Source organism: Arachis duranensis, chromosome 8, assembly GCF_000817695.3.
Source record: "Arachis duranensis cultivar V14167 chromosome 8, aradu.V14167.gnm2.J7QH, whole genome shotgun sequence".
Lineage (NCBI taxonomy): Eukaryota > Viridiplantae > Streptophyta > Magnoliopsida > Fabales > Fabaceae > Arachis > Arachis duranensis.
Genome location: NC_029779.3, coordinates 34,088,797 through 34,111,416, shown reverse-complemented (window position 1 = coordinate 34,111,416; position 22,620 = coordinate 34,088,797). Strand labels below are relative to the sequence as shown.

The 22,620-nt window shown below is 36.2% G+C and overlaps 1 protein-coding gene across 7 annotated transcripts in view; it reads left to right on the top strand.

Annotated features, from left to right (window-relative positions):
* Window positions 1-22,165, top strand: part of LOC107462388 (uncharacterized) — a 34,153-nt gene extending 11,988 nt beyond the window's left edge. Inside the window, exons 2-13 of one of the 7 annotated variants that reach the window (XM_052252823.1) lie at window positions 2,916-2,993; window positions 3,074-3,757; window positions 3,854-4,432; window positions 4,622-5,711; window positions 5,844-6,125; window positions 16,935-17,353; window positions 17,501-18,121; window positions 18,209-18,790; window positions 18,984-20,076; window positions 20,210-20,491; window positions 20,907-21,550; window positions 21,963-22,087. In XM_052252823.1, the coding sequence (XP_052108783.1) occupies window positions 2,974-2,993; window positions 3,074-3,757; window positions 3,854-4,432; window positions 4,622-5,711; window positions 5,844-6,125; window positions 16,935-17,353; window positions 17,501-18,121; window positions 18,209-18,790; window positions 18,984-20,076; window positions 20,210-20,491; window positions 20,907-21,350 (6,096 nt within the window). In that variant the 5' untranslated portion in view covers window positions 2,916-2,973 and the 3' untranslated portion in view covers window positions 21,351-21,550; window positions 21,963-22,087. The other 6 variants (XM_052252822.1, XM_052252821.1, XM_052252820.1 and 3 more) reach the window with 6 other exon arrangements.
* The last annotated feature ends 455 nt before the right edge of the window (window positions 22,166-22,620 follow it).

The window sequence follows — 22,620 nt, the reverse complement described above, 5'->3', positions numbered from 1 at the left end:
GAATTATAAATACAATTTTTTATATTTGATATATTAAATTTATTTAATATGAGAATTAATTTTAAAATTAATTTTTTTATTTGATTTGTAAATAAAAGAGAAATGAGAATAAAAATTCTCAAAATAATTCAAATTATTTTTTTATTTGTTTTAGTACAAAAATTTAATTCTTTTAAGTGAATTGACATATGTTTATAAACAATCTCTGTGTGTTTGTTTAGCGCCATTAAATCGAAAAAAATAATTAAATTTTTTTTTATTTTTAATGTATTTGAGAAATTTTTAATAATAAAAATAAAAATATTAAAATAATAAAAAATATTTTTTTTAAAAAGTTATCATTTATATTTTTTTAAAAGATCTTTTTTTTAAAAAAAATTTTACATAATAAATAAAAAATATTTTTATCTTATTTTATCTAAATATAATTAATAAATAAAAATATTTTTTTTACAAGATATCAAAACATAAAATCACTTTTATTTTTATAAAGAATAAAGTATTGTTTTTGTCCCCAACGTTTGGGGTAAGTCTTATTTGTGTTCCTAACATTTAAGGGGCCTGCTACACATACAAGTAAAAAGGCCGTACAAGTTTTACAAGTTATCAGCCCAAACTTCATTAACACGCGCATTAACTCATTTTGAATGGAGCGTAACTACACACACCCCACTCAAACGGTTCCTCTTCGTCTTCTTCTTCTTCTCTTCTTCTTCTTCTTTGTCTTCGTTTTCTTCTTCTTCCTCTTCCTCTTCCTCTTCCTCTTCCTCTTCCTCTTCTTCTTCTTCTTCGTTTTTTTTCGATTTTTATGGTTTCTGAAATTTTTCTTATTCTTCTTGCTGCACATTCTTCTTCCTCTTACTCTTCTTCTTCTCCTTTTCTTTCGTTTCTGCACGTTCTTCTTCCTCGTTTTCCTCTTCGTCTTCTTCATTTACGCCTTTTCTCTCTGTTTTCTCGTGGGTGAATTCTTGTAACCATTTGGGTGTATTTTCTGTAATCCTTTGTGTGTATTTTCTGTAACCCTTTGGGTGTATTCCTATAATCGTTTGGGTGAATTCTTGTAACATTTTGGGTGTATTTTCTTAAATCCTTTGGGTGTATTTTCTGTAACCCTTTGGGTGTATTTGAGTGATATCTGACTGATATTTATGGGTGTATCTGACTCATATCTATAGGTGTATCTTATTGATATCTATGGGTGTATTTTTCATTTCAGAAAAAATGGCAAGCATTACAGAAATACACCCAAACGATTACATAAAATACACCCAAGAGATTACAGAAATACGCCCAAACGATTACATAAAATACACCCAAGAGATTACAGAAATACACCCAAACGGTTACAGGAATTCACCCAAACGATTATAGAAATACACCCAAAAGATTACAGAAAATACACCAAAAGGATTTAAAGAAATACACCCAAAATCATGCATAATTCAGAACTCTTTCTCTTTTTCCTCCTCATCTTCTGCTACTTCTTTTCTTCAAAAACGATTTCAGAGCTTGATGTCAAAAAACAATAGAAATCGAGAATTACAAAGAAAGAAAACAGAGAGAAAAGCACGTAAATGAAGAAGGAGAAAGAGAAGGCAAAAAACAAAAGAAAAGAAGAAGAAGAAGAGGAAGAGGAAGAAGAACGTGCAGCAAGAAGAAGAAGAAGGTGCAATGAAAACGTGCCGTAATAGTATGTGGAGGAACTAACGTCAACGACGAAGAACAAACCAGTAAGAAAGGAGGAGAAAAGAACGATCGAAAAAGAAGGAGAAGAAGAAGGGATGTAGCGCGTCGTACGTGAAGTAGCGCGTAATTTGATTTTATTGTTTAATGAACTTGTAAAGCATACAAGCCCTAATGGCTTGTATTCAGAGCTTTTCCCAACATTTAAATCGTTCTATTTGTATCCCTAACGTTTATAAAAGTGATTTAATGTTATCCTACTATCAATTATACTAATGAATCAGATTATATTTTTCAATTATTCTCACTTGGATGTATTCATTCTCAATTAAGTCTCACTTGGATATGTTCGATTTTAATATTATACTCACTATTTGTGTTTAGATTCAATTATGTCCTTAGAAAAGTGAATTATGTAAATATTGTAGGAATTAGTTTCAACTTTTGATGAGATATTTTTTGAAGTGGATCATCGATTCTATTCCAGACATTTGTATTCTAACTTCAAGAAGAGATTTTTTAAAACTCAAACTAAAGCATTCGTGATGTGTAATTGATAACATTGAATTACTTTTACAAACATTAAAGATACGAATAGGACAATTTAAACGTTAAAGATACAAATAAGATTTACCCAAAACGTTGAAAAGAAAACGATACTGTACTCTTTTATAAAAGATCTTTTTAAATAAAAAATCATTAAAAAATATCTTTTTAAAATGGCCCCTAAACAAGTCCAGTATTTCTTTTCCCGTTCCTCTTTTTCTTCTCAAATTTCTTCTTCAGTCAACACTGTCTCACCTCTTCAGTCCTCTTCCACCCTCTTCTTTGATCTCTCTACTCGCTGCTCCAGTGCAAGTCTGCGACGCTGCCTCTCTCTGTCCGAAGCTTGTGCTGCGCTTGATGTCGGCGATGGTTTGTGGTGGCGGTCGTGGAGGCGAAGCTGAGTGACTCGAAATCATCGGCAAAATCGTCTTGCCACGACGACGGTGCTGGTGGTGGCGGTGGAGATAGAAGTTGCGGGAGAGGGAGTCATGATTTGGGAGTAAAAGAAAAGGTGGAGTTAGACTTAGAATTTAAAAAGTTAGAGGGAGAACATTTTTGAAAAAAATATCATTAAAGTTTCAATTTTGTCGCCAAGAATTTCAGTCTTGAAAGTAGTCAAGGTCGATATCTGTGTTTGCTGTGTGAGATAATCAATTGAGTAGATTTATGTGAATTTTGAGGTGAAGATAGCTGCAAAGTGTGTTGGAAGAATGGAGCCAGGCGAGACGCCATCAGTTTCTACTAATGCTAGTTGGTCATGGAAGGTGTGCCTTTTCATATCAGGTATAGTTTTTGGTTCATTCATATCAGGCATCTTACTCAATTTGAGACCCTTACTCGGCAGCAAGTTCCGGGCTCTGCTGGGTTACCAAGATTCAGATTCCAACAACATCAAAGATGAACCGTTGGGCGAGGAAGGCAGCAGGTTGAGCCAGGAAGATTCGGCTTCTCTTCATTCTCTGGATTCAAATGTCAGCCAAGGCAGCTCCCTGAGCCAGCAGGAAGATTCAACTTGCGATCATCCTCCTCCGGAGTCAAAGTCAACTATGACCGAGGGGAGTTCGTCTTCTCCGCGAGGTTATAAATATGATGTGTATCTGAGTTTCAGAGGTGCTGATACCCGCATAACTTTCATTGATTTTCTTTACCATCGTCTCATGGCAGAAGGTATCTTAGCCTTCAAAGACGATGTGAATTTAAGCAGAGGAGAAAGCCTTTCATCACAGCTCCTGCAAGCAATTAAAGATTCACGGATTTCTATCGTTGTGTTCTCAAGAGGTTATGCTAGCTCAACTCGGTGTTTGGACGATCTGGTTGCTATAGTTGATTGTCACAAAGAGATGAAGCAGGAACTTCTCCCAGTTTTCTATGATGTAGATCCACGCGATGTTCGATATCAAAGTGGGGCATACGAGGATGCGTTTGATTTACATAGGGAGAAATTCAAAGAAGAGCCTGACAAGATCTACAAATGGAAGAGTGCTATGACGTATTTGGCCAATTTAAGTGGTTTTGCTTTAAGAGATCCGTATGTATATAAACTAACCATTGTTTTTCCCTTTGCAAGGGATTAGTGATCTTATTGTTGTTTTGGTATGACAGATTATTTCTGTTCCTCTTTCAGCGCTGAAGCCGAAGGGATTGAAAGAATAGTTGAGGCTGTGCGGGACACACTGGTTTATAAATTCCAAAGTTCAAGATCTACTCATAAAAATCCAGAATCCACTGAAAGAAGACCATCATTGCAGGAATTCAACAAATATGACGTGTTTCTCAGTCTCAGACGCACTCACACTCCCTACACATTTATTGACTACCTTTACCATTATCTTACCAAGAAAGGATTTTCCACCTTCACGAGTGAAGAGGAGACTGAGAGAGGAGACTCCATTCCTTCACAGGACCTCCAAGTAATTAAAGATTCCAGGATTCTTATAGTTGTCTTCACAAGAGATTATGCTGACTCAACTTGCTCTTTGGAGGAAATGGCTACCATAGTTGACTGTCACCGGGAACTAAATCAAACTGTCATCCCAGTTTTCTGTGGTGTGGATCGTAGGGATGTTCAAAGACAAACCGGCCCTTATGAGAAAGCGTTTGTTTCATATACGAAGGAATTCAAACAAGATCCCCTTAAGGTTCAAAAGTGGAGGGAAGCTTTGAAGTACATGACTAATCTACAAGATATAAGTCTAAAAGATTGGTAAGTATCTAAACCATACTTTACAGGAACTTGATCATTTCTAGGCAAGTCATAACTTATCTTATGCAAACCACTAAGCATTCCATGCTTAAGCAGAATCTGCATCTTAGTTTATCATAGTTAAGCTATTACAAATCATCTTGCAAAGATATATGTTTGGTTTCTTATTTTTTAATCTTTCCCTTTTAGGTCAGAGATTGAAGCGATTGGAAATATCATTCAGATAGTGGAACGATTATGCCCTAAATTCTCAAGGCTTAGTAGCCACAGTCCAGTTGGTATACAATCCAGTTTAGCCATGCTAGAAAAGCTTTTGAAATTAGAGGATGATTGTGTTTTAGTTCTCGGAGTTTGGGGCATGGGTGGATCTGGAAAGACAACCCATGCTTTAGCTTTGTATGACAGAATCGTTCAGGAATTTGAGGGTGCTTGTTTTATTGAGGACGTAAGCCAGGTTTACAGATTTGGTGGTGCTACTGCTTTGCAGAAACAAGTCCTCTGTCAATTTTTAAACGAAGAACTTTCAGATATGTACAGTCCTTTTGAAATGTCTGGCTTCTTAAGAAGAAGGCTTTATGGGAAAAAGATCCTTATAGTCCTTGAGAATGTTGATGTGCCAAGGCAGTTGGAGTCATTGGCTATAAATCGTAACATGCTTGGGAACGGAAGTAGGATTATCATAACCACCAGGGATAGACATATTTTGACTGCATATGGAGTAGATGAAATTTACGAGATTCCATTATTGAATGAAGATGAAGCTCGTGAACTGTTCCTGAGTGCTTGTCCCGATGTTACCAATGATGAGGGCTATACTGAGTTGATTCCCAGAGTACTAGAATATGCTGGTGGTCTTCCGTTGGCAATCAGAGTACTAGCTTCTTTTTTGCGATACCGTAATGTAACCTTCTGGGAAGATACCTTGAATAGATCGAGAAGAGTGCCATCTTTTGAAATTATAAAGATTCTTCAAATAAGTTTCAATGGATTAGACCAAGAAGAGAAAGAAATCTTTTTGCACATTGCTTGTTTCTTTCATGGGAAGAAGCTAGATTTTGTAAAGGAAGTTCTAAATTGTTGTGGATATTTTGCTGGAATTGGGATTCACGCTTTGATAGACAAATCACTCATAAAAAATGAGGAAGAGGAAATTCATATGCATGATCTATTGCAAGAAATGGGAAAGGAAATTGTCCGTCAAGAATGTCTTGGAAATCCAGCATCGTGGAGTAGATTGTGGCGTTACGAGGACTTTAGCTTTACCTTGAAGTCAAAGAATGTAACAATTCCACTCTAGCGAATTTAACTGTATCATTAGAAAATTACATTTGTTTCGTACTTGCGATCATTTTTTGAGGCTGTCAAAAATATGCTTTTTTTTTTTGGTAACATGTTTATGTTCGTTTTGCAGGAAGCAAGCGAAGTTAAAGCCATAGTTCTATGTGAGGATATCTCCATCTCCAAACATGAAGATCTGAACATCGAAGGGTTGTCAAAAATGACAAATCTTAAAATGCTCATATTATTTCATGAGCATTTCTCAGGAAAGCTTACTTCTCTTCCCAACAAATTACGGTATCTTTTGTGGGATGGATATCCTTTCTCTTCTTTGCCTTCATTTGAACCGTACAACAGTCTTGTTCAGTTGAATTTGCCTAACAGCCGCATCAAAAGGCTTTGGCATGGCCGCCAGGTAGTTTAATATCTTCTTCATCTTCTTTTTATTTTAATTTTTTATTTTTTTCCCCTTAATAAGAGAAACAGTGGAAAGAATAATGAGAATGAATCTTCTCAATTGTTAAAAAAAATTGAGAAAGTAAAGTGTGATCTATAATCTTTCAATGAACTCTCTTTCATGTTTTTTCTTTGTCCTACTTATAATAATTAATGGTGAGAGATCACATTTTACTCCCTCAATTGTTAAAAAAAATAAAAAAAATAATTTTAAAGGACTGTTAAAAAGATTTAATTATTAAAAAGAACCTTTAATACTAAAATTATTAAAAATGACCAAATCATAATAGTAAGACATTAGTATACTCCCAAGTTATATGTTTTATGATTGACAGTAACAAATGTCTCTGAATTATAGGCGAAGAATAAGGATTTGAGTATGATAAATAATTAGAAAAAAAATATGTTTTTAAAAAATAAATAAATAAAAAAATAATCTAAGGATATATTTGTCTATTCACAAAAAAGATTTGATCTTTTTTTTAAATATTATAAAATTAGTCCTTTTTAATAATTTTAATATTAAAAGTCTTTTTTAATAATTAAATCTTTTTAGTAGTCCTTTAGCATAATTTTTCTAAAAAAAAATTGAGAGGATCTATTTTTAAGAAATAATTATCTCAATTATTTTTTTGCAAGCGGCATAAAAAACTTTAGATAGAATAAACAAAAATGAAATAATTTAGAAGATATTATTAGAAAAAAGCTGCATCGTTTTATTTTATTTTATTTTTATTATATTGTTCTTTTTAAATAAAAAATATTCTCAATTCTTTTCAGGGCAGCTGCATAGATTATATGTTTTTTTTTTCTTTTCTAACCAAAGAGAGATTTTATTCTTTGAAAATAATGAATATAATTAGTTTTAAAAAAAACTATGCTTGTGCAACGCTTGCGATATATAACCGGTTCTAAACCCAGATAAAGGAGAAGGATTATGTTAGGCTTTTAATAATTAACATAAAACTTAGTCGAATTTTCATGACATGGATTAAAGACGTTATTGCGTTAAAGTTAGGTCATTGCTCGGAAGTAATGCGCTGTATAGTTGGTGTACAGTGTCAAATGAGCAAGAGCTGCTGCATCGGTGCCTGGGTATTGTGTTAAATGAATAAGGGTTCTCGTATTTTTGTGAATAGATGAGGGTAAATAAGCTAGTTTACAAAGAAAAAGAAAAAGGTAAAGGTTGGAGCGACAGAAGGTTGAGATTTAGAACATGAAACATAGGCATTCTAATAGGAAAACTCATGAAGGTGGTAGATACCATGACAAGGAAGAAGATTGACATCATGTGCATCCAAGAAACAAAATAGGTTGGTGCAAAAGTTAAGGAGTTTGATACCTCTGGGTTCAAACTTTGGTATATAGGAAATGTGAAGAAAAGAAATGGGATAGGTATTATTGTGGATAAGCAGTGCAAGAAGGACGTAATGGATGTCAAGAGAATGGGTGATTGGATCATCTCTATCAAACTTGTAGTAGAAGGAGGTACTTTTCATGTGATTAGCGCCTGTGCACTGCAAGTGGGTTCAAACGAGCAACACAAGATAAGGTTTTTGGAGGATTTAGAGAGTTTGCTCCATGACATACTTTCGAGAGATAAGATCTTCTTAGGAGGAGATTTAGATGGCCATGTTAGAAGAGAAGTGACTGGATATGGAAGTATTCATGGAAGCCATGGTTTCGTGGTGGTCAATACCGAGGGTAAAACTATTTTAGACTTTTCTTCAACTTTTGACATTCTCATTGCAAATACATATTTTAAAAAGAGAGACAAACATATTATAACCTATAGGAGTGGCATGACAAGCTCTCAAATCGATTTCTTCTTATTGAGGAGAGTCGACCAGAAATTTTGCACTAATTGTAAAATTATTCTGAGAGAAAATTTAACAACACAATATAAGATGCTCGTCGTGAAATTTTTGCGTTAAGCAAAAGTTGAGGAAAAGAGATTATACAAAGAACCCAAGGATGAGGTGGTGGTGGATGAAAGGTGAGGAACAAAGAAGCTTCCTAAGACAGGTAGGAGAAGAAGCAAAATGGAAAAATGATGGAAGCGCAGAGGAGATGTGGAGGGAGATGTCATAAGTTATTAGAAGAACAGCAAAAGAAAGTTTTGGTGAATCTAGAGGGATATGACCAAGAGATAAGGAGTCCTGGTTATGGAATACAAGTGTACAAGAAAAGATAAAGGCAAAAAAGGAGTGCTTTAAAGAATGGTCTTTGTACCACAATACAAATAATTGAAAAAAATATAAGACTGCTAAGAAAGAGAAAAAAATAGCAGTAAGTGAAGTAAAAATAAGAGCATACGAAGATATCTACCAGTCTTTAGGTACAAAGGAAGGAGAAAAATGTATATATATAATCGCAAAGAGTAGTGAAAAAAGAACGAGAGATTTAGATCATGTTAAGTACATAAAGGATAAAAACGGAGAGGTTTTGGCTCAAGATGTGAAGATCAATGAAAGGTGAAAGAGTTATTTCTACAAGTTATTTAATGAAGGACAGAAGACTCTTCTGAGTCTTAGTCGGTTATGCACGAGGGAAAAAGATCAAAACTTCAACTACTATCAAAGAATTCTAGCCTTTGAGGTAAAAAAAGGCTCTAAAGCAGATGAAAAATGGCAGGAAAATAGGACCCAATAATATTCCAATTGAAGTTTGTAAGGGTCTTGGAAAGAAAGGCATCAGTTGGTTAACCAAGTTTTTTAATGAGATTTTAAGGTTAAAGAAGATGCCATATGAGTGGAGACAAAGCACCTTGGTACCTATCTGTTCCGAGGGTTACCTGAAACTGAAGGTCTATCTCGGATGAGACCTTCTGATGGTGGTCGGAGCTGTTGTGTTCGACTTGCTGGATCTGGTGGTGCTGCTAATCCTTGATCACCGGAGGGTGGTGGTACCTGCAAGAGACTCCGATGCTTAAGTTAACACGTGCTTTAGGCAGATTTTTGTGTAGAATCAGAGTATGAGTTATACTTGGGTGCTCCAGTGTATTTATAGTAGTGTGGAGTGACCTTTTGATATAAGATAAGTTAATTATCTTATCTTATCTTTGAGCGAGGTTTCCTATCTTTTAGGTCAGCCGCCTTTAGAGTGGGTTGCGTTCTTCTGTCTTGGGCCTGCTTGGGCCTTAATGGCGAGTTTGTCCGAGCTCTTTATGAAGAGGTTGGTGACGACCAATATTTAAGAAGTCGGTCGTTCTGACGTCGTCTAACCCGAACCGTATAGCTCGGTCCAGGGTATAAACAGTCCCCCCTGCCATTTTTGGCTTAGAGCATGTTTGGCTTTAACTTTTTGGATGGAAAACCTGGCAAGAAACTTTTTAGCAAGGTCATCAAAACTTGTGATTGATCTTGGAGGCAAACTGTCGAACCACTTTATTCCTGTTTTAGTCAGAGTGGTTGGAAAAGCTTTGCAACGAATTGCATCTAAAGCGTCCGTGAGATACATCCTGCTTCTGAAATTGTTGAGATGATGGCTTGGATCAGACGTACCGTCGTATGGGGTCATGTCGGGAGCTTTGAAGTCCTTTGGGACTTTAGCTTTCATAATCTCTTTAGTGAATGGGTCTTGGTGTGAGGGCTATCTTCACGACTGGATCGAGTGGTCTTGGTATGTTTGGCCTCTTGTTCGAGCTGTTTGAGGCTATCCTGCTGTTCACGAAGGACATCTAAAATTTCTGTGTTTGGAGACTGCTTGTCTCCCTTAGGTTGAGGTGTATCCTTTGATGTAGCATCCATGTTTTTAAGCGGCGTTCTTTCTTCAAAGCCGGAGTTATGATCATTGTCAGGGTTGTCTGCCATGATGACGGAATGACTTCCAAGTTCTCCGGCAACGGCGTCCATATTCCGAGGGTTACGTAAAATTGAAGGTCGATCTCGGATGAGACCTTCTGATGGTGGTCGGAGCTGTTGTGTCCGACTTGCTGGATCTGGTGGTGCTGCTGATCCTTAAACACCGGAGGGTGGTGGTACCTGCAAGAGACTCCGATGCTTAAGTTAGCACGTGCTTTAGGCAGGTTTTTGTGTAGAATCAGAGCATGAGTTATATCTGGGTGCTCCAGTGTATTTATAGTAGTGTGGAGTGACCTTTTGAGATAAGATAAGTTAGTTATCTTATCTTATCTTTGAGCGAGGTCTCCTATCTTTTAGGCCAGCCGCCTTTAGAGTGGGTTACGTTCTTCTGTTTTGGGCCTGCTTGGGCCTTAATGGCAAGTTTGTCCGAGCTCTTTATGAAGAGGTCGGTGACGACCAATCTTTAAGAAGTCGGTCGTTCTGACGTCGTCCAACCCGAACCGTATAGCTTGGCCTAGGGTATGAACACTATCTAAAGGAATAAGAGAGATATACAGAGTTGCAAAAACTATAGAGAGATCAAGCTCATGAGTCATACCATAAAGTTATGAAAAAGAGTGATAGAATGGAGGCTGAGACAAGAGATACAAGTAATAGAGAACCAATTTTGTTTTATGCCAGGTGGATCCATCACTGAAACTACATACCTGTTAATAAAGATGATAGAGAGGTATCGTAGTAATAAAGAGATCTACATATGGTGTTTATTGATTTGAAAAAAGCGTACGATAAGGTGCCAAGGGAGGTCTTATGGAAAGGTTTGGAAAAAAAGAGAGTAAGGATCGCATATATTCGTGCAATTAAAGACATGTATGATGGGGTTATAACTAGTGTGAAGACTCAAAGTGGTGCGATAGAGAAATTTTCTATTGGTATAAGATTACACCAAGAATCATCCTTAAGTTTATACCTTTTCACATTAGTCTTGGAAGTACTCAGAGAGCATATCCAAGAGCCTGTGTCATGGTGCATGTTTTTTGTTAATGATATCATCCTTATGGGAGAGTTAAGGAAACACCTAAATAAGAAGTTTGATTTATGGAGAGAAGTTCTAAAAGTATATGTCTGTGCATAAGCCGTAGCAAGACGGAATACATGGAATGTAAGTTCGGCCACCGAAGGGAATACCCTAATACAGAGGTTAAGATTGGGAAAAACTAATGCGAATTTTTCAACCCAAACTACCGGCAAGTGCACCCGGTCGTACTAAGTAATAAACTCACGGTAAGTAAGTGTCAATCCCACGAGGATTAATAGACTGAGCAAGCAATGGTTGACTGATCATTCTAGTTAGACAAGTGAAATTAAGAGTTTTGAATATCAAACAGCATAAAAGATAGTAAATTGAAGAATGCAAACAATAAACGTGTGAGAAAATAGTATGAGAAGAGAGTTAAGGTTTTGAAGATGTTTAGATTTTCGGATCAACAATTATCGTCAACTACATTGATCGTACAAAGATTTAGTTCATGAAAAACCCTAAGTGATTGAATTCCAATTTTTGGGCAATTCAATGTCTTCTAATCCAACCAACTGTCAATTCCTTGATCAATTAGTTGTGTTAAATTGTTAAGTTCACATTTTGGTTTATAAGTCACATAATTCCTAAGAACCTAGAAATAATCTGACTATATGTCACGTATCACATTAAATCCAGATAATTGAAGAATTGTGAGAAAGAGTTTCAAGCTTTAATTCTAATGATTTAACTTTTCCAAAATTTAAAAGAATTCAAATTAGATTAAGGTTATTTTTCAATATACTCTAATCCTTATGATGAAGAACGAAACCAATTCTTAAACAGAAATTAATACGTTAATCAAGTATAGGAAAACAAATACTATTAATCCATTAAATTAAATAGAGCTCCTAACCTTAATAATAGATTTTTAATGGTTCATGATGCAGAGAAAAATCCTAAAGTGTAAAAAGTGCGTAAACTGAAAAATGTGCCAAAGAAGAGAAGATCCCGCAGGAAAAATCTTTTTCCTTTTTATGTCAAATCCTAATTGATTCCAAAATAAAACTAAGTAATCCTAGTAATATCTTTTCTATTTGTTTTATTTTTAATTGAATAAGGAAATCTCTTCCGTGTTGATTGTGGCAGACATGGGGACCACACGTGAGTTTGCTGCCCGCAATAAACGCTGGTGATGTGGCATTTAGCGCCACTTATCCCACAAAGTTATGCTCGTTTTCTAAAAACCCGGTGCTAAATGCTAGTGATGTGTCGTTTAGCGCCACCTATCTTGAGAAGAATGGGGAGTTCGTGCTATCCGGCGCGAGCGGCGTTTAGCCCCACCTTGCCAAAGAGGGATAGTGAGCTTCTTCTTCAAGAATTTTTCCAAGTCTTTGCTCAAATGCTACCTGTAAACAATATAATGTAACAACGAAGGGTGTAAATCACTTAAATCTTATAGAAAATCAACAAATCACCATATAAATCATATAGAAAAGCTATGAATGATGCTCACGTGTAAAAAATATCCTGTGAAAAGTTAAACGTTTTAAGTATCTTGGGTGCATCATACAAGATAATGGAGAGATTGAATAGGATGTAAATCATAGGATTCAAGTAGGTTGGTTAAAATGGCAGAGTGCGTCTGATTTTATATGCGACAAAAAAGTGCCTTTAAAACTTAAAAGTAAATTCTATCTCACTAGTATCAGACCGGCTATGTTTTATGGTACAGAGTGTTAAGCGGCCAAAGGGGAGCATGAACATAAGTTAAGTGTGGCAGAGATGAATATGTTGAGATGGATGAGTGGTCATACGCAATTGGATAGAATAAGGAATGGAGATATAAGAGAGAGAGACAGAGAGAGAGAGAGAGAGTAGCACCTATTATGGGAAAAATGGTAAAATCATATCTCAGGTGGTTTGGACATATGAGAAGAAGACCAATAGAGCACCCAGTCAGGAAGGTGGATGAGATGGAAGATGAACAAGGGGTGAAAGGAAGAGGAAGACCTAAGAAGACTATCCATGAAATAGTCAAACGAGATCTACATGTAAATGGTCTCTCTGTAGACATGATACATGATAGAGCTCAATGACGTCGTTTGATTCATGTAGCCAACCTCACCTAGTAGAACAAGGCTTTGTTGTTGTTGTTGTTTTTGGTATTGTTGTTATTGTTGTTATAATTAGTCTTAAAAAGACAATAGGATTGACCAGTAATTTGGATTTTCAACATAGTTTCTTAAGAACATATTTATTGTTTAATTATATACTTAATGTCATAAGATATTTATTCGTTTTAAGCCTTCTGACAATCTCTGAGCATGTATTAGGTTTTCTTGCACTCCGTGATAGTAGTTGCAATTTCCATCACCCCCAAAAATCTTGGCTTTCCTCTGGTTAGTTAGGGTTCTTTTATACATTGCAGTCCACACAAAAACTTTTGCTTTCTGAGTTCCTTTCCACTTTCATATTTTGCTCTAGTTGTTCCTCGTTGGTTTAGTCTAATTATTGATAGCCCTAAAAATAGATCCCACTGAAAATTCCTTGTCTTCTAAAGTTTTCCACCCTATGTTGTCATCATCATCTTAGTGTGGTGGAGGAATAGTAGTAATTTTATGAACTATTGTAATAAGTAGGTTGTTCTTAAACAGTTCTAAATTCCACTTTCCTTTTTCATTAGTTCACTCCCAGATGAATTTGTTTGTGTCAATGTTCTGTGTCAGTGCCTATGCTTCCAAGTATCTTCTCCATCAACCCAATGATCTGTCCAGAACTTGGTGGATAGCCCATTCCTGATACTTCTAAAAGAATTTGACTAGATTAAAGGTTTCAGCTTCATTAGTTCTCTCCATAGGGTTGAGTTTGTGCTTTTAGCATGCACCTCGCTTTCCTCTCCATTCCCATCACAGTATTTGTGGAGAAATACTTTCGTCCAGAGTTGATTAGAGTCCTCATGGAGTTGTCATAAGACCTTGGCTAGGAAAGCATCATTCATAGAGGTTAACTTCCTGAATCCCATTCCTCCTTCATGTTTAGGTTGGTATAAAGTCTTCCAACTTCTAAGATTCTTCTTTTTGTAGTTGGTTTCATCTCTCCAAATGAAACTCCTCTGAATTTTCTCTACTTCCTAACATATTCCTTTCAATATTCTATCGTGCTACATATGGTAATTCAAAAACAGACTGATCAAGGATTAGGCTAGAGTTAGTCTTCCAGCCAGTGATAAGCATTTAGCTTTCCATCCTTTCAATTTGCTCTGCAATCTTCTAAGTGCATCCTTGAATTTTGCCTTACCTTTCCTACAATTGATGATTGTCGATCCTAGGTACCTTCTGAGTTCCTTTTGTTCCTTGTAATTGGCCAATCCCACAATATTCCTTCAGGTAATCGCATCGGTGCTTTTGGAGAACATTATTGAGGTTTTCTCTTCATTGATCTTCAGGCCTGATGCCTTGCAAAATATTTATAATCTCTCTTTAATGATTTTCATCTATTCAATTAAAACTTCTGCGAATAGGAGTAAGTCGTCAGCAAACATCATATGTAAAATTTTTCGCCCCAATCTGCCAACTCCAATTGGGTTCCACAATCCTTGAAACACCCTTTCATCTATGATATGAGATAACTTATCCATGCATATAACAAAGAGGTAAGAGAATATTGGATCTCCTTGTCTAACCCTCTGTTAGGTTGAAAATCTTCTATCTTGTTCCCATTCCATAGTACATTGTAGACCATGCTAGTTATATAGTTTATCGCAATCTCAATCACCTTATCTAGTAATTTGAATTCCTTCAATCTAATATTGATAAAATTCCAGTTCAACCTGCCATACGCCTTCTCAAAATCTATCTTTATAGCCACGAATTGCTTTTTTTTTCTTTCATTCTTTTCATCGTGTGCATAAACTTCTTCGCAATAATGATATTATCCTGAATTTTCCTTCTTGGTATGAAGTTGGATTGATGGATTGCAATTCTGCTTTCCAAGTGAGGCTTGATCCTTTCAACAAAGATTTTAGAGATGATCTTATAACTCATGTTGCACAAAGCGATCAGTTTGAATTGACTTATGTACTCCAGGTTGTTGATTTTTGGAATCAGACCTGTGAGTGTGGAGTTAGCTTGTTGAATGAGCTTTGGCTCATTCTAGCAAGAAACAATGAAATCAAACACTTTTTCCTTCATGATATCTCAATTCCTTTTGTAGATGAGCGTGGAAAATCCATCACTCTCTGGGCCTTCATGGATCCAATGCTGAAAACTGTTCTTTTGACTTCTGCTATATTTGAGTTTTCCATCATTGTCCTGCAATCACCAAAATCAAAATTAGGACTATCGAGCTCAAAAGGAACTATACTTACTTTTTCTTGGTAGAGGCTCTTGAGATGCATGATTTTGTGCTTTCCAAGCGATTCTTCATTCTCAATCCATCTTCCATTACTATTTTTAAGCTTTAAATTTCTATTTTTCTTTCTTCTTATGATGGCCTTTGTATGGTAAAATCTTGTATTTCTACCTCCATCCACTATCCACTTCTCTCTTGATTTTTGCATCCAATATGCTTCCTCTTTGTCTAGAATATCATTTTAACTCCTTAGTCAGCTTTCGCTCCAATTTTTTCAAGAATGGTTCCTTCCATATGCTTGACTTTTTTGTATTCTTGATAGCATGTTTAGGAGCTTTCTTTTTTCTCTTTCCAAAGCAATTTATATTCCATATAGTCAGTTTTTTCTCCAAATTGTTAAGCGTCGTGGTAAGATGGTCCTGGTTATCTCATCTATTCCTCAAAGTATTTTGGAAAGCTGGTACTGCTAGTGTTTCTTTCCGTGGTGATGAGAAAGGGATGGCGGTCAGAATTTGCTCTGGTTAATACTTTCACCACTACTTCATAAAATTTGGTCTTTCATTGATTTGCAAGAGCTCTGTCTAATCTTTTAAATACTCTGTCATAGCCTTCCTATTTAGGTCCTCTCCAAGTATATCTCGACCCTATGGATCCAAGGCCAATAAGCCCACAACTATTAATCCAGTTCACAAAAGCATTGCATGCCCTTATATCAATATAAGCTCCTCCCTTCTTTTCCGACGTGTCCTTGATTTCATTAAAGTCTCCCGCCATGAGCCATGAGCCATCTATTGAATTTGCTATGTTCAACAACTTTGGCCATATGGTTCTTCTTCTCTGATAGTGAGGGTCCACATAAATAGTTGATAAAAACTATTCCTTCCTGTCAGTTTCTTTGATCTTCACATGGATGTATTGGTCATTTGGTTGTGAGATTCTACCATACTGATATCCATATCATTTCTATTTCAACAAATCCATATACCCCCAACAGAGCCTTGGGCATCTTCTACTAAGGAATACTCAAAACCAAGTTGCTGGATAGTTCTTTTTGCTTTATCTTCGCTGCACTTTTTTCTAGAAGAATCGCTATATCTGGCTTATTGCATAACTATTAGGCAAGCAATAACTTATAGGACTCAATATTAAACAGTAAAAAACTTACAAAAAAATTAGCTCAATATCGCAGGATGATGATGTTGAGATAAAATATTATATTAGGCCATATGGGATTTAAGGAGTACACTACATTTAGGGTTGTTAAACGGGTCAGCTGACCCGCCTAAGTCAGGGGATTAGGACTGGCCCGTTTATCTGGAGCATCTTGGCATTATTTGACCCATGTTTTCTTCTACACCAAATGTAACCGTGATATTCTACATTAATGCTTTAGTGATAGTATAAAACAATCTTGATAATATATCACAAGTAAACTATTTTACATAATATTGTTTTCTAATTGTATAATGCGGAATTGTTTTTATATCTTTTCGAATTCTACACCAATAAAATACATTTTATAACTCTGGATGGTATCAAAGGTAAGAGATTTAATATAACAAAATGACACGGTAGCTAATAATTGTGTTCACAGATCTTCCCAAGTTTGGAAAGGGTGGATTTGAGTTACTCAAAAGAGCTCATGGAGACGCCAAATTTTGAAGGGAGCCCAAGTCTTAAGCGGCTAGATTTCACAGGATGCACAAATCTAGTGCGAGTGGATTCATCTATTGGACTTCTTAAAGAACTTGCTTACTTGAGTTTCCGTAACTGTTGTAGATTGGTCATCCTCGATCTTGATGTTGGATGTAACTACGATTGCAAAAAACCGGAAACCAAGCCAGATTTTACAGGAGTAGGACTACCGAATCTTGAGCACCTTGATCTCGGAGAATGTACAAGTTTATCCACTGTTCATTATTCTATTGGGACTCTTAAGCTTAAGTTCTTAAATTTGCAAGGCTGCATAAATCTTGTTGAAAAACCTGATTTCAGTGTGTTTCTAAGAGATGAGTACGTATTTAAACCATACTTTTACATAGTCTGTTCTATGTTGAGTATTTCGGGGTTATCTTGTTTAAACCCTTAATTAATCCATGCTTAATCAGGCGGACTCTGCATTTTGCTTTACCTTTTTACTTTTTAATCTTTCCCTTTCAGGCCAGAGAATGAAGTGATTGACCATAGTCAAGTTGGGATACGATCCAATTTAGCCGTGCAAGAAAATCCAGGATCGTCTCAAAGATTGAGCCAGGAATATTCAGCTTCCGATCATGCTCCTCAGAAGTCAAAGTCAATTATGACCGAGGGGAGTTCGTCTTCTCCACGGGCTTATAAATATAATGTGCATCTGAGTTTCAGAGGTGATGATACATGCAAACATTTTGCTCGTCATCTTTCCTATCGCCTCACGGAAGAAGGTATTTTGGCCTTCAAAGACGATGTGCATTTAGACAGAGGAGAAAGCATTTCATCAGAACCCCTGCAAGCAATTAAAGATTCACGGATTTCTATCGTTGTGTTCTCAAAAGGTTATGCTAGCTCAACTTCGTGTTTGGACGAACTGGTTGCTATAGTTGATTGTCACAAAGAGGAGAAACAAGAACTTCTCCCAATTTTCTATGATGTGGATCCATATGATGTTCGAAATCAAAGTGGGCCATACGAGGATGCCTTTGATTCGAATAGGGAGAGATTCAAAGAAGAGCCTGACAAGATCTACAAATGGGAGAGTGCTATGATGTATTTGTCCAATATTAGTAGTTTGATTTTAAGAGATCGGTATGTATATAAACCATTGCTTTCTCTTTGCCTTTCAAGGGATTAGTGATCTTTTTCCCCTTAATTTCTCCTCCTCTCCTCCTGCAGGGCAGAAACAGAAGCCGAAGGGATTGAAAGAATAGTTGAGGCGGTGTGGGACACGCTGGTTTATAAATTCCAAATTTCAAGGTCTACTGATGAAAATCCAGGATCCTCTCAAAGATTGCAGGAATTCTACAAATATGACGTGTTTCTCAGTCTCACACGCACCCGCACTCCCTACACTTTTATTGACAAACTTTGCCAGTATCTCACCGAGGAAGGATTTTCCACCTTCAAGAGTGACGTGGGGTCTGAGAGAGGCGAATCCATTTTCTCAGAGTCACTGCTCCGGCAAGCAATTAAAAATTCGCGGATTCTTGTCGTTGTCTTCACCAGTGACTATGCTGACTCCACAATCTGTTTGGAGGAACTGGCTACTATAGTTGATTGTCACCGGGATCTAAATCAAACTGTCATCCCAGTTTTCTGTGATGTGCATCCTAGGGATGTTCGAAGACAAACCGGCCCTTATGAGAAAGCGTTTGGTTCATATACAAAGGAATTCAAACAAGATCCCCATAAGGTTCAAAAGTGGAGGGAAGCTTTGAAGTACATGACTAATCTACAACGTGTGAGTCTAAAAGATGGGTAAGTATCTAAACCATACTTTACAGGAACTTGATCATTTCTAGGCAAGTCATAACTTATCTTGTGCAAACCACTAAGCATTCCATGCTTAATCAGGCTGAATCTGCATCTTAGTTTATCATAGTTAAGCTATTACAAATCATCTTGAAAAGATATATGTTTGGTTTCTTATTTTTTAATCTTTCCCTTTTAGGCCAGAGATTGAAGCGATTGGAAATATCATTCAGACAGTGGAACGATTATGCCCTAAATTCTCGAGGCTTAGTAGCGACAGTCCAGTTGGTATACAATCCAGTTTAGCCGTGCTAGAAAAGCTTTTGAAATTAGAGGATGATTGTGTTTTAGTGCTCGGAGTTTGGGGCATGGGTGGATCTGGAAAGACAACCCATGCTTTAGCTTTGTATGACAGAATCGTTCAGGAATTTGAGGGTGCTTGTTTTATTGAGGGCGTAAGCCACGTTTACAAAGTTGGTGGTGCTACTGCTTTGCAGAAACAAATCCTCTGTCAAGTTTTTAACGAAGAACTTTCAGACATGTACAGTCCTTTTGAAATGTCTGGCTTCTTAAGAAGAAGGCTTTATGGGAAAAAGATCCTTATAGTCCTTGACAATGTTGATGTGCCAAGGCAGTTGGAGTTATTGGCTATAAATCGTAACATGCTTGGGAACGGAAGTAGGATTATTATAACCACCAGGGATAGACAGATTTTGACTGCATACGGAGCAGATGCAATTTACGAGATTGACCTATTGAATGATGATGAAGCTTGTGAACTGTTCCTGAGTGCTTGTTCTGATGTTACCGATTATGAGGGCTATACTGAGTTGATTCCCAGAGTACTGAACTATGCTGATGGTCATCCGTTGGCAATCAGAGTACTAGCTTCTTTTTTGCGATCCCGTAGTGTAACCGTCTGGGAAGATACCTTGAATAGATTGAGAAGAGTGCCATATTTTCAAATTATAAAGATTCTTCAAATAAGTTTTGATGGATTACACCAAGAAGAGAAAGAAATCTTTTTGCACATTGCTTGTTTCTTTCATGGGAAGAAGCTAGATTTTGTAATCGAAGTTCTAAATTGTTGTGGATTTTTCGCTGGATTTGGGATTCAAGTTTTGATGCATAAATCACTCATTATGAAAAATGAGGTGGAGGAAATTCGTGTGCATGATTTATTGCAAGAAATGGGAAAGAATATTGTTCGTGAAGAATGTCTAGAAAATCCAGCATCGCGGAGTAGATTGTGGCGTTACGAGGACTTTAGCTTTACCTTGAAGTCAACGAATGTAACAATTCCACTCTGCCGAATTTAACTGTATTATTAGAAAATTACATTTGTTTCGTATTTGCGATCATTTTTTGAGTCTGTCAAAAATATGCTTTTGTTTTTTTGGTAATATGTTCATGCTCGTTTTTCAGGAAGCAAGCAAAGTTAAAGCCATAGTTCTATATGAGGATACCTCCATCTCCAAACATGAAGATCTGAACATCGAAGGATTGTCAAAAATGACAAATCTTGAACTGCTCATATTATATAATCAGCATTTTTCGGGAAAGCTTACTTCTCTTCCCAACAAATTACGGTATCTTTTGTGGGACGGATATCCTTTCTCTTCTTTGCCTTCATTTGAACCATATAACCGTCTTGTTCAATTGAATTTGCCTAACAGCCGCATCAAACGGCTATGGAATGGCAGTCAGGTAGTTTAATATCTTCCTCATCCTTTTATTTTTATTTTTATCTTTTTTCCTTTATTAAAGAAACAGTGGAAAGAAGTAAGCAATTGTCACAATTTTGTTTTAAAATGGTATAATGGGAAAATGCTTTTACATCTTTCAACATAAAAAAATATTTCAGAAACAATAAAAATTTGTCCAAAATAGTCCAAACTAACTTTATTTTGTATTCGTTAATTATTGCTGAAATAATGATCATTTTTAGGTGTAATAAATATATAATTATAGATGTTACATATAAAAAATTGTAGATGTTAAATTAATAACTTTATGTTATTGTGTTCCTAGTATTTCTCTTCAGGATTCTACACCAACATTTAATGTCTTACATTTTAATATAACAAAATGACATGTTGGTAGCTAATGATTCTATTTCCAGGTATTTCGAAGTTTGGAAAGGGTGGATTTGAGTTACTCAAAATTCCTCAGGGAGACACCAAATTTTGAAGGGAGCCCAAGACTTAAGCGTCTAGATTTCACAGGATGCAGAGAGCTAATGGAAGTCCATCCATCTATCGGACATCTTAAAGAACTTGCTTACCTGAGTTTCCGTGACTGTTATATGTTGGTCACCCTCAATCTTGATCATAAATGCAAATTAAGTTCTTTGAAGGTTCTTGACCTCTATAGTTGCAGACATCTTAAGAAAACACCAGATTTTACAGGAATACCCAATCTTGAGCACATTGATCTTGGAAAATGTGAAGGTTTATCCACTGTTCATCATTCTATTGGGAATCTTGAAAAGCTTAAGTTCTTAAATGTGCCAGCCGACATAGATCTTCCTGAGTTAGGTGGTGTCAGAATTATTCGAACTCCATAAGTTCCTAGTCGCGGAGAAAAAGTACTGTCTTCCTGGTAGATATACCACTGAGAGGCTTTCCAGGCTAACGTATCAAAACTTGATGTGTTATTGTGTGCTTACAAGATTGCATAAGCCCTCATTTGGTCTTAATTTGATTGCAACTGGATCATGACAAGGCACTTGAATCATCGAATGCATGGTGAGCAAGAATAGTTGAGGTGCATACTCTCTGCCTTTCTCCTCTTATCACAATTTCTTTATTATATTTTGTCTGTTTATACGTTTGCAAGTAGCAGGTATAAACACTTCCATTGTGGTTGAGTTTTGACATTGCAGTTCCTTTTGTGAGTGAAATTCCAGCTCAGTGTTTCAAATTGAGTTGAACTCTCATTTCTGGAAGTAGTGGATATGTAGAAATAGAAAAAATGTTTCGATATTCCACCTTGATTAGTGTTTTATCTTTCCCGGTCAATTTCTTTTGCGAGAGTACTTCAGAACCGTGAGTAGTTTCAAACTCTAGACTCCAAAGTTTGATGGTGAAATTATTATGTCCTATCAAAGATTTTCCTCCGTTAAGATAACATATTCCAAGAGTAATAGCCTAATAACCATTTGTCTGCGTCCACACAGAAATTTGAAGAGGAAGAGCTTAATGAGTATCTGATGGCGGAACTTGGGATTCAATAGAGAGAGAAACAGATCAACAATTATAATGACAATTATTTTTATTCCCCCCATTTCAAAGTATAAATCATTTTGGCTTTTCAGGTTCATCAGAAGATGTTTAAGGGAAAAAACTCAAATCTACGTACAAGTTCTCAATGCCGCGAGAGGAGTGAAGTGTGGTGCTTTACTTGCACACAACTTACACCCAATCATGCTACACTGCGCTATGAATTAAGGCTCTTTTAACCATACAGGGAATCCACTCTGGTGTGGCTGCTTCAGGGGTGCTTGCCTTCTTGGAACATAATCCATTACTGTGTTATGAGTTCTTATTATAGCTGTTCTTCTTGAAGGATATTCCCCCTTGTTTGTGTTTTGTACTCTCTAGAATCTCTTTTGGCACCATGACTAGAAAGAATGGAATTTTAGGGACAGGAATTTGTTTCGAGAACACTCTTTGTATACATACTAGATTATTTCTGAATTTGTAATTTCTATTTAAATATCTTTTTTTAACGTTTAAATTAAATTGATGTCTGTTAAACTTACCTAGATATTCAAGTAACATCACTTTAATATTAAAAAATATATATATATAAAAGAAATTTTAGTGGATATGTTT